Source organism: Elaeis guineensis, chromosome 5 (genome assembly GCF_000442705.2).
Source record: "Elaeis guineensis isolate ETL-2024a chromosome 5, EG11, whole genome shotgun sequence".
Taxonomy (NCBI): Eukaryota; Viridiplantae; Streptophyta; class Magnoliopsida; order Arecales; family Arecaceae; genus Elaeis; species Elaeis guineensis.
This window is the reverse complement of record NC_025997.2, coordinates 17,555,204-17,567,620: the sequence shown is the minus strand read 5'-3', so window position 1 is coordinate 17,567,620 and position 12,417 is coordinate 17,555,204. Positions and strand designations below refer to the sequence as shown.

General features: G+C 40.8%; 1 protein-coding gene across 1 annotated transcript; it reads right to left on the bottom strand.

Annotated features, from left to right (window-relative positions):
• Positions 1 to 6,313: 6,313 nt before the first annotated feature.
• On the bottom strand, positions 6,314 to 10,169 carry LOC105045059 (uncharacterized). Its single transcript, XM_010923221.4, is given in 4 exon segments — positions 6,314 to 7,150; positions 7,153 to 7,802; positions 8,458 to 8,882; positions 9,839 to 10,169. Coding segments are annotated over 4 exon segments (1,731 nt in total). The 5' UTR covers positions 9,899 to 10,169; the 3' UTR covers positions 6,314 to 6,554.
• Positions 10,170 to 12,417: the final 2,248 nt, after the last annotated feature.

Genomic DNA, 12,417 nt, shown 5'->3' with positions numbered 1-12,417 from the left:
GAGTGATCCATCTAAGATTAACAGTGATGTGGTTGGAGGTGATGAGATCATCACTTTGGCTGTATCATGATAATTCTACATAGCTGTGATTTTAAATCACCTCTATTTCTCAAATCATCCTCTAACCCAGTGATGAATATCCTTCTCGAGATCTAGAATCTAAGATTACCTGAAACAGTGATCTTGGATTGAAATATAATGATAAAAATACCCTTCAGTCTCGTAAAAAAATTAGTATATCAATATATCATTAATAAATTATATCAATATTATTTATATAATATTATATTATATTTAATAGTATATATTATATATTATATTTATGATATATATTATATGATAATTATTATAATCATACTATTGTCATATTATGATTCAATGATAATTTTAAATTAGAGTAAAAATATCTTATTATATTTTATATTTATCTAATAAAATATTTAATACATAATTATCTTATTTTTTTAATAAAATAAATATTCATATTAATAAATAATATATTATAACATAAATAAAAATAGACCAATAAATATTTTTTTTTATAGAATCTATTAAGTATTAATATATTAATAAATATAGTAATATTTTATTTATAATATATTATATATGATTAATAAATATATATTTTTATAGGATATTTATGGATAGTTTTGATATCATATAATCAATGATCTTAGATTTCTATAAAACACCAAATAGGTTACTCGTAGATACTCGAAATCTTTAATCACTAGATTATAGTCTATCAAATACTGTGATTTTAGATCATTGGTGATCATATCATCATTGATTTGGATTATCCGTGATCTTAGATCATCGTGGTGATCTTATTTAGGTCACCAAATACTATCCTAAGTTTGATTAGGGCCTGTAGAACAGACATCAATGCCAACAGGATATCTATAAAGATGAGTATTGAGTTATATTTCAAAGAAAAATTTAGAATATGTAGTTGCTATTGTAGGACAAGAGTTAGGTTGATGCAAATAGAGATGTTCTGGCGTTAAATCATTTATCTACCTTAAGACTGAAGAGAGAAGAAATGTGATAAGTCAACCGATAGATGCATGCAAATTAGTTTACATGATAGGTTTGGTTGTCAATGTGAGCAAAATCATTAAAGAAATGGGGCATTGATTGGGAAAAATGATATTATACGTGCACGATAAAGATCTTCAATTACTAACTCTGTTGCTTGGTTTCTATTTCTCCAGAGGACCAATAGAAACCAGAGGACGGTCTTATATTTACACTTGGAGTGGGGAACAACCACCTACTTCTCAGCAAATAAAGAAAGAGAAAACTTAGATTTGTATTAAAGAGCAAATTTATAGAGCAAGCAAGCAACTCTAAATAATGTTTTGATACTTATCGATATAAAATTGTATATTTAAAATTACAGACAACATCCTTTAAGAAAATACGCATATAGTTGGAAGGAGCATTCTCAAATATAATTATTACCAAATAATTGTAGATGAAATATACAATTGTGCATGATGCTTGACTTTAAGTTGCCTAACATTCAATCAATGAGTGGGATTTCTTTATATAAAAGCTTGCCCTCTTCTTCTTCCTTTTCTTTTCTATTTTCCGCTTTATTCAAATGTAGTAGGACTTAGATGCATGAGTGTACATAGTTATGTAACCAAGAGAATCATTTTTGATACATAATCAAAATTTATAAACAAAAAAGCAAAAAAGAAAGTACACAATTTGATATAAAGAACATTTTTTGCGTATAAACATAAGTTGAAATAGCTGCTGATCCAAAGTATAATTGCACATGGCCATGCTTAACTTTGTCTCACTTTCTTTTTGCCTTTAGAGGTGAATGTTCTTTGTATGAAAGCTTGCTCTCTTCATCTGCTTTTTCTTTTTTCCCCACCTTTATTCAAATCTAGAAAATATCTGGAGCTTGCCTATCAATCGGATGAGCATAACTTATGCAACCGAAGGAATAGTTTTTTCCACTCATCAACCATCTAACTTTTGAAACTCACATGCCCCACTGGAAGATATTTCAAGTTGAAATCAAAACACTAATTTTACTTAGTGTACCAAATAAAAGAAAAGGAAACACTATTATAGAACATGTTCTTGCACAAAACCTAAACAATATAAGTTTACATTTAGTTGAAATCCCAAAATTTATGAGTACATCAAAAGATACAATAAATCACACAAGCATGGCTGAACTTCAAAATTTAAGTATTATTTTCAAGGTCTTGAAAAAGAACAATGAGCAGCATATTCTTTCAAATAATGTGGTCAAGTTTTGGATAGTCCAATATTATTTGGACTAATTATGCAAATTCTAAACTTTGCAAAAAATTGTTGCATTACACCTCGAGCCTTTGATGCGAATTTGACTCTTGCCGCAAAAGGTCAAATAATGAACTGGCACTACTTGAACATAGATTTATCAAGCATATCATTGATACACAGTAGATTACTTAGAATCCAAAGTTAGATTCAAAGTCAAGCATAACGGCACAATAAAGTTAAAGCAAACATCTCCCCTACTCTTCATCCACGTGATCAGATCCCTTCCTTTGATGCGTCTCAAATATTCCTACATCCCTGACCGTCCAATCCTGATCAAGGACAACCACACCCCAACCATAGCCAGATCTCACACGTGCGAACTCCCCTTCCCAAAGCCCTCCTTTGCTTGCATGGATGTGGAAGGGGCCTTAACCTCGACCATCAAGTCAGGCCCATGTGTTCTCTGAGCCATGCACACGTGCCGTCCACCACTCGATCCGCTAAATAAACAAAATTCCGTATCATGACACCACTTTTATACTATCTTTAGTACCTAAATATAATCTTATGACCCATATGCTTCACACACTCACATGCCACCCATCATCACCCATCACACCCATCACATGATTTGACCTCTTCCTTTTCTTTTGTCCCTGTCCCCTAGAATTCTAACACCCTTGGAATGACTAAAATACCCCTAATCATAACACTAAAAAGCACTCGATCTGAGGGTATTCGAAATCTTTTCTCTAATGCTCTCATTGGATTCGTACAGCCTGGTAGTCCATGTGAGTGCTCAGAGAGGCATTTCAGTAGTTTTGGAGAAGATCTTGGGTGTTTATAGAATTTGGAACGCCGTAATACTCTAACGGGGTTTCCCCCCGGGGAGCCGTGCAGAGTCCTTTTCTTGAGCCAAAAGATAGAAGGAAAAAAAAGATTTAAATAATTAGCAGTGATTAATTTTTGTCAGATTATTTTATTTGTTTTTAATGATGAAATAAGAGGATAAAGTTATGGGTAGATGTTCCTTGGTGTGTCCGCTTCTGGATGCTCCCTCGTTTCTCCCCATTCACACTCGGTTAAAGGGTTTAAGGATGTTAATATTACTAAACAAATGTAATCATTTCTTTTTAAAAATATGTATTTATTTTTTTATTTCTCAGGTCAGATACCACACCACTGTTATCTGTAAAGCAGTATTTTTATATGCTGCTGTTCACAATCCCCAAGGCTAGGGAAAAGACAGAATTAACCTTATGGTCTACCCTAGGAACGAAATTTTCTAAAGCTTGAATGGATAAGTCTTTTTGACAAACTTTAAGATGATGTCATCAGCAGCATCGGCCTTTGGTTTTAATACATCCTCCTCCTAAATATGTTATGATGAATAAGTGTTGCACAAATTACATCTAGCAGTATGCCTTGTTTTTGGATTTAGAAATGTTCTACTCAAAATTATGTGAGATATAAAACTGTTTGATTCCATATAGCCTTAGCCGAAAAAATTTGAATATATATATATATATATATATATATATATATATATATATATATATATATATATATATATATATATCACAATATTCATACGAAAAAAGCATTAATCTTTGGTTGAAAATAAAATGCATTCATTACTATCTCTTTATTAAGAAGCATCCAAATCTCAATTTACTAAAGTATAATTAAAAATTGCACCAAAACCATATTGACTAAGTAGCTTTCATATGCCTAGGATGCTTTGGTCAAACAATTTTATGGTGTACTTATACATGTTGCTAATAAAGTTCAAATCCTTTACAATATTTTTTATTATTACTATTATTTTGAGGGTTGTCCGGGTGGGTGGGGGGGAGGGGGGTGTGCGGGCTATCAACCAAATTTATAAAAAACAAACAGTAACTTACAGCAAGAAAAAGATAACAATTTGATCAGCTCTGATCATGGTCAGCCATATATTGATGCAATTTGTTTCCCTAACTTTGAGCCTCATCAAGGGTGAAGGTTCCCACGTGAATGATACCAATATATAAACCATGCTTTGGGCTCTCAACTTATCATCACTTCTCGTAGAGAGAGACAGAATAAGATTATGACTCCCAAAATCCTTATCCTCATCGCAAACACCAAGATATGGCCTCCCTCCTTATCCCACCTAATTCCTCACTCTTGTTAAGTAAAAATAGACTTTTTTCCCCAAAATAGTAGGATAGAAAATTTATTTAACAAGAAATTATACTTAAAAATATTTAAAAGAATAGATGAGATTTTTGATATGTAAGCATCGCATAGGCTAGTGGCTTGAAAAAAACATGTTAGGTAACTCTAGCATGATGCAATTAATTATCTCGTATTGGTTATAAAGTTTTGATTCGTGATCTAGATTCAAACATGAGACTAGCTACGTGAGAAAGCTTAACTACCCATATCAAATATTTGAAAACCTTAACATGTCGATATGATATTTAATTGAGATACTATCTTTTAGAAATTAATTTTTAATTTTCATGATGTAGCATCAGTACTCCTTGACCATCCAATAAATCAAACATCAAAACCAAATTTTATCACTTTGGTCTTGAAATGGATCAATCAAAATAAATTTATTTTTTTAAAAAAAATTATCATTAAATCTAAAAAAATTAAATAAAGTGACTAAACACAAAATTAATTTAGAAGCTGAGATCATATAGAGTTTTAGCTTTCCAGATTTTATTTTAATAATTATATATATTTTTGGAAGAGAGTTGTACTATCTTTTAACCAAGAGAAAAGGATTTCTACCTGCTATGAATATTAATTAACTAATTAATCAATTAGTCTAATCATAGGGAGAGAAACGGAAGAGCAGGGCTTAGGGTGCACCACTCAAGCTGGAACACCTGATCAACAGTGTCCCACATGGAGGTCCCCCGCATCGGCTAGCGTGTAAAAGAAAGGTGGCCAGCACCCCATCATGACAACTTTCTGGTGGTGGCCAGGTGGCCATGCCCAGTTGCGTATGGGTGGGTCCTTCCCCAGCCTGGACTAAACGTTTCAGCCCTCAGTACTCAGCAGTGCATAATAAACAAAGATAAAAATGACAAATACATGCAATTGTAGATGTTTCACACTGTGCCCCTGCTAAAAGGATCATATGGCTTTGAACGGCTGTTGTTATGCGTCAACACCTTGGCACTGGGGGTCCAGCACTGTGTGGAGTTGGTGAGATCCCATCTGATAACCCCAAGAACTGATCTAAAAAACTAGGCTTCAGAGAAGAGAGAGAGAGAGAGAGAGAGACAGGACAAAGGGTGTGGGAATTGAGATAGGATGCCATTGGCTCTAAAGCCGTGGCAGCACGGTTTTTGGGACCAATGCCATGGGGGCATGGGCGTGCGTACGGGTTGAATGGTAGCTTTCGCAAATTTTGCTGCTGGGAAAACGCTGAAGCAAAGCATTGGTCCCCCTTATCCGGTACTCCCAGAGAATTCCTGCAGCATTGGAACGTGAGAGGCTTCTCATTGGATGGGAGCTCAGTGCTGTTGCTCTCAAACTGTGGTGTCAATTAATTGAGTTTGGTGGTTTCTTTCAGAGTAAGAACATCCATCTTGTAGCATGTTATGATCGATTTGAGTTAGTAGCATCATGTTACCAACACTTCTTTAATTGTCCATCTTCTGGCAATCATATACCTGGCATATCTCCATCGGAGCTTGGTAGAAAGAGAAACTGCCGACTCCTTACGGATTGTGGAAATATGCTGATGATCAGAGATATACAAATGCGATGTCATTCATGAAAGGGTAACAGTATGACGTTTCAACCTTAATTAGAACTAAAGCTTCCATAGGAAGCATATCTCTAGTGATGTCATTCATGAGAGAAGCCATTACCTTATTTTTATACAAGTTGAACCATGAAGGTAGTAGCCACATTCAGGAATTTTGGACCACACAATCAACTATGTTAGTCTTTCCCATATTAGTGAAAGGATGAAGTCACACGCTTCAACCCAAAAGTTGATTTACCCTCATAGGTTGATGTCATTCTCTTCAAGTGAACATTTGTACTACCATGAAAGCATTAAAATTTCATAAAGAGCTTCACTGTACAAGCATGGAGAAATTATAACAACAATAGACTTCATTGACAGTAGAAAAGAACAGCTAAACTAAAGAAGCCAAAAGAGAAAACTAGCTGCACTGTAACAAGAGACTTTGACAAAATTTCCCTCCCAATTCCCCCTGTACATTATTACCCAACAATTCATATCCCATCCCCCTCTCCTTCCCTCCATGGCATCTTCAGCAGCTCAGCGCCTCATACTTCACCGGAATCGCCCTGTTGAACCCCACTTGCGACAGCAAGCTTCCCACCACCGCCATGTCCCGGCAGAACACCCCTTGGAACGCCGACACCGGCGCCGCCTTCTCCGCACCAACGCCGCACTCCTTCGAACCCGAACCCCTCTCTACCTTCACCTTCTCCGATCCCGACACAACCGTTGTTGCCGCCGCTGCTTGTATCGCCGCTGCCGCGGCGGCGGCGGCGGCGGCGGCCGCCTCCTTGGCCCTCTGCTTCTCGGCAGCCTCCTCATCCATCACTGCCGCCATAATGCTAGCATACCCCTTCTGTAACATCCTATAGAGTATCAAAGCTGACATCTTGGCTTGGTCTTTGACTTCATCTAAATCCCGGTAATCGTCGGCGAACTCCAACCGGTCGATGAACCCCGCCGACTTGTCGGGCTTGTGCTTCAATGAGAGCAATAGGTGGGCGCGCTCCAATTCCGACCGTGTGCAACCCCGCCGGACACCAATTAATGCATAGTAGTCCACGTTGGATCCTTCCCCCGCCGCCACCCGACCTCGGAGCTGCTGAATTCGAGCGGTGAGAGCTCGGTGGCAGGCGGGATGTCGCGGTAGCGGACATCGTTGTGGGGCCTCCACGGGGGGCCTGGGAGCTTGCGGTCCCGGAGAATGGAGTCATATAGGAGCTTGAGGTGGTCGAGGTCCCGGAGGCAGTCCGGGAGAGCCCGGACGGATTCGAGGAGGTCGGCGCGAGCGCGTAGGGCAGGGATGGAGGTCGTGTCGAGGGCGAGGGCGCGGTTGCAGTCGGTGATGGCATCCGCGAGGCGGCCGGCAGCGCGGTAGGCGGCAGCGCGGCCGATAAAGCAGGCGGCGGCGAATGCTTGGGGGACGCCCCGGCGGCTGTCGAGGATCTTAGAGAAGTGGCGGACGGCCTCCGCGGGAATGCCGGCGTCCAGGGCGGCCAGCGCGGCGGCCCGGCGGCGGAGGAGGAGCTTGATATGAGTTAAAAGGTGGGAGGCGGACTCGGACTCGGATGGCGGAGGGGTGGGTGGCGGGGGAGGGGTGGAGGACGTGGCGGCGGAGACGGAGGAGCGGGCAGTGGAGAAGGTGAAGCTGTCGTCGGACCAGCAGACGCTTTCGCGGCGGAAGGCGGCGGAGGCGAGGCGGCGGCCGGTCTGGAGGAGAACCATGGCGTCCTCCATCAGGCCCAAATGGCAGCAGGCCTGGCCCAAAACCAAATACCTGGAAGCAAAATATAAAAGAAGAGGTGAGCTTACTAGGCGGTGAAACATACCAAAGAACCTTAAAAGCCCATGCGGTTCCGTTGGACCGGCGGGTTCGGTGATAAGCCGAGTAAGGACAGTTCGCTTGCAGTGGGAAATTGGATAAAATTATGCCATGATAGATGGGATGTGACAAAATGTTCAAGCTTAAATGACGGTATTGCCCTTATAGTACTTCCATTGTCCAAGGTTACTTTGGTAATTTGGAAGGCCGGGTTAGCGGATCCTTTGTTTTGTGGTCAGGAAATCTATTTGTTTTGTGGTCAGGAAATCTAGCATGGTTTGCGTTGGATTCTCCTGTGACCTATGACATTGTCCTCTGTGATCGCTGCCTCAAGTTTCCAAGATTCCAAATACTACCCTGTTTCCTTTTTTTCCCCCTTAAAAGAAAGTTAAAATAAAAAAAAAATTTGGACAGCTGGTTTTCCTGATAAGTGATAACTAGTTAGAATAATCAATTTTTTCAACAGAAATTAATGAATTATTACAGGCATTGATGGTGATAGAGTGGGCCGACCTAATTATTAGTGGTCCAGTTAAGCATAAAGACCAACTTTAACCAGGATCCAATTATAGCCCAAGTGAGAAGGACTGAAGGGGCGTGGTGAGGTTACCTCCACTGGCCTTCCTTCTCGCAACTCTTGGAGAGGCTGGCGAGAAACTTGCGCTTGAGGTCGGAGACGGAAAAGCAGCGGAGCGAGCGGCAGCCATCGGAGCGCTCGCGGTGGGGGGCGAGAAGCTTGGCGCGCTCCCGGGAGAGGGGGTGGGAGGCGGAGCGGTCGGCGGAGGAGGAGCCGAGGGAGGAAGAGTCGTCGTCGTCGGGAGCCATCTTGTAGCCGGGGATGTAATCCTGGAGCATGTCCGCCACCTCCCGGAAGCGGCGGAGGAAGAGGAGGGATCGGGCCTTAAGCTCCAGCGCCACCTCCAAGCGCGGGGAGAGGGCGAGGGCGGCGTCGAGGAGGGCCACGGCGGCGGAGACATCGGATGGCTCCTGCGTCGCAATGAGGGATCGGGCGTCTCTGACGTACTTGTCGACGATCTGAGGAAGAGTTCGAGAGTCGAAATAGAGAGAAAAAGATTAGATTTTGATTCGTGCTGTCCTCGGAAAGCTAAGAAAAAACTCCGAGAAGGGTATTGGATGCAAAAGTCTCCCCAGTAACTGCGAGTTTTTTAAGAAATGTGCAAGAAAACTGAGGAAAGTTTGGATTTTTATTTAAAATACACGCAGTTAAACGATCGAAAAGAATGAAAGAGAAACGAGGCTTGTATGATAGCGACAATGATCGAAAAGATTTAATTTTGAAATCTGGATTTCGTTTCCTCTCGCCTAGCTTTTAGACAGAAGATAAATGCAGAAGACTTGGATGGCCTTGGAAGACACCATAAAACCATTCTACTTCTATGTGCTAGTAGCAGATATTTAGAGAACTTAATGACAACGAAGCATTGCATTCTTTTCTTCTCTGAAGAATTTGCAGAAATATAATACTATTGTGGGGTAAAAACTTGAAGAGAAATGCAGGAATTTATTAAGAAATAAATAGGAAAAAAAGAAAAAAGAAAAGTGATAAGAATAGAAAAGCGTCCTTCTGTTATGTTGACAGAAATAGTAGTTGAAGCCAAACCAAAACAAAACAGAGACTGCTCGAAACTAAAGCAGAAATTTTTAACATAGCTTCTCCTATTCACCGAAGGATCCAACCCCAACAAGAAACTCCAAACCAGGTTGCCAAACACATCGAAGATAGGTTCTCCTATTCACCGAAGGATCCAACCCCAACAAGAAACTCCAAACCAGGTTGCCAAACACATCGAAGAAAGCAAACACCACCCCCAGAATCCAAACTCATCAACCACCCAAAAAAGCCCAAAACAAGACCAATGCCTGATTTCTCTCAAAGAACAAGACCAGTGGCTTCACCCCGACCCAAAAACCTCCACATCCGAGCCAAAAATCCGTAGAAAACCGAGGGAAAGCCGAAACGCTTCACCCACCTTCCTGTTGCTCAGCCACCAGTGCTTCTTCTCCGCGGACAGAGAAGGCGAGCCCGACATTGTCCCCAAAGCATCACCTTCCCGCCCCTCTCCAATCCAAAAACACAAAGCAAAGCTCAAAAACCCCACACCTCTCTCTAGGATTTCACTCCTCTCTCACTTCCAATCGGAGGCATTAATAAGGGCGAGACCCAACTCCCCCAAAAACCGAAGAGGGAAAAATGCCAGCTTTGACCCCTCCTTCTCTCTCTTTCTCTCTCCCGCTTTCCCTTTCATGGAAAGCTTCGATCCTTCAACTTCCTCGCTGGCAAGATGCCTTCCCACACCCCCAACCTCACCAAGCCAAAAAAAAATAAAGAAAGCGAGCGAGAGTGAGAGCGATATAAAATAAAGATATCCCGACGGGGCCCAGGCGGTAAAAGCTACAGCGCTCACCGGTGGTGACCGCTCTCCCCTCACGGGGTCCAACCACCGAAGAGAAAAGAAACAGAGCGAGCGTAGTAAGTAAAGAAAAGCATCCCTTCTTTAATGCGGCTCCGTCTTATTTCCCAAAATGCCCTCGCGGCTCCACCAATCAGAGCCGTTCATTTGCTGGACCACTTTTGATGCGGGAGTATTTTGGGAATTTGAGGTTGTGGATGGGGATGCTCGTTAATGCCTTGGGTGGGGGTGTATTTATGGAAGGGTGACTACCGGCTTAAGCCACAAGAATCCTGACCCTTTCTCTGCTTTTCCTTAAATTTTTTAATTTTATTCCCTCTTTACCCCCGCCTTTTAATACAGCACATGTCAATAAATACACCCAGTGGGGCCCCCTAACCTCAGGTCTCGCGCCGTTCCTTTCCCAGCAGCAAACACGTTGTTTAGCTGCGCGAGAGGGTGGAGATTCAGCTGATCGACGGCTGTGATTTGATGGAACAGTGCTTGCTGTTTGGAGGGGGACATCCGAATTTGGGAAGGCTGTTTGTGAGGGGCCCGCCTTCTAACTTCCCTCCCAAACGAGGGCAGGGTGGATGCGTGTAAGGTGGGGCCCGACGTCATATCGTGCTTGCCACGTCATTAATGATCCACGTGGATGCCAGCTGGTGGGTTGCTTGGTTAGGGATCCAGGTAAGTCTTGGGTTAGAGTGCTAATTGCCAAAGCTATTTGGACAAGTAAAAGTTTAGAAGTGGTCCTAAACTTCTAGCAACAGGTTGGCATTTTTACCAAAACGCTAGAATTGCTAGGTTTGGCTTCCCATCACCATCTTTAATCAATTCAAATTTGGATGATATAAATGGAATATGTTCTATTTGGAAATTCAAATCTGGAAATATGCACCACTTTGCCCTATTATCTTAGTGATGCTTTGTTAATTAAAACGAACCAATCCATGCAATAATTCTTTAGTAGTTATAAGCCCTTTCTTGTTGTGTACATGCAATTGGTAAACAAATCAGAAACAATAATGGTAGGGAGTGATCAACATCATATAAGGAGTTGCTGGCATCTCTCTGCCTTCAGGAAGGACTGGGTCAGGATGCTAGCAGGTGGTTCTGGGGATTTGATTGCCAATATTGTTATATGTGCAAAATGAGACATTGCTGTTTGAAAGTTAAAAGAATTAATTATACAAATGAATTCAATGCAGTATGACTTTGATAATTGTGAATGACAAAAAAAAAAAAAAAAAAAAAGGGCTTGAGTTCAAAGAACTTGTGTTGTCCAATTATTGTTGCCATGCTACCTATTGGTTGGCTTACCAGATGTGGAGCCTCAAGTATCATGTATGCTGTTTGTGACTTCATTCAAACCTAGTTGGGCTCAACTGCAATGAAAAAAGAAAGAAAGAAAAAAAAAAAGGCAGTTTTTGAAAGAGACAGACAAATAAATTAAAAAACATATGCAAGGGGTAATTTATCTCTGCTACATCTCATACTTAATCAAGGAACAAATAAAGTAGTTGATCTTCATCTTATCTTTTGCGGATCAGGTGATTAGGCAAATAATCTAGCTAAAATCAAATATATAGTAGCATTAGATAAAATTTTTAGAAGAGCACCTCTAGCTACTAAGGAATCTGGTTGTATTATTAGCTATCTTGCATACACTATTATTATTATACTGTGACAACAAAACCCAATACGGTATCATGTTAAATAGACAGAGGAATGAAGATGTATCAAGTGCATGGTGCCGCAAGCCAATTACCTGGGCATTACCCTCTGCGAATCACAGTGAACCTGTACTCATATATATGTTTCCAGTGTCTTTATCTTTCTATTATTATTACAACCGGGTTCGGGTTCTAATCCTCCAGTGCATTCTGTGCTGTTATCTGTTTGTAACTTACCTCAAACTGTATCATTGCATTCCACTATACCATTACATTCCATACTACACAGTCCACATTAGATATAATTGGCTAGCCAATCACCAACCAGTATCGAAGACCATCCATCCTATGGAAAGATTAATCGATCTTGCAATCCTGTCTTACTCTATGTTCTTCGATATTTCTCTGCATCTATGGCACACTCGTCGATAAAAGTTTTCTTCCTTGTATAGGCATGTTACCTATCTATTTTAGTGAAAGTCC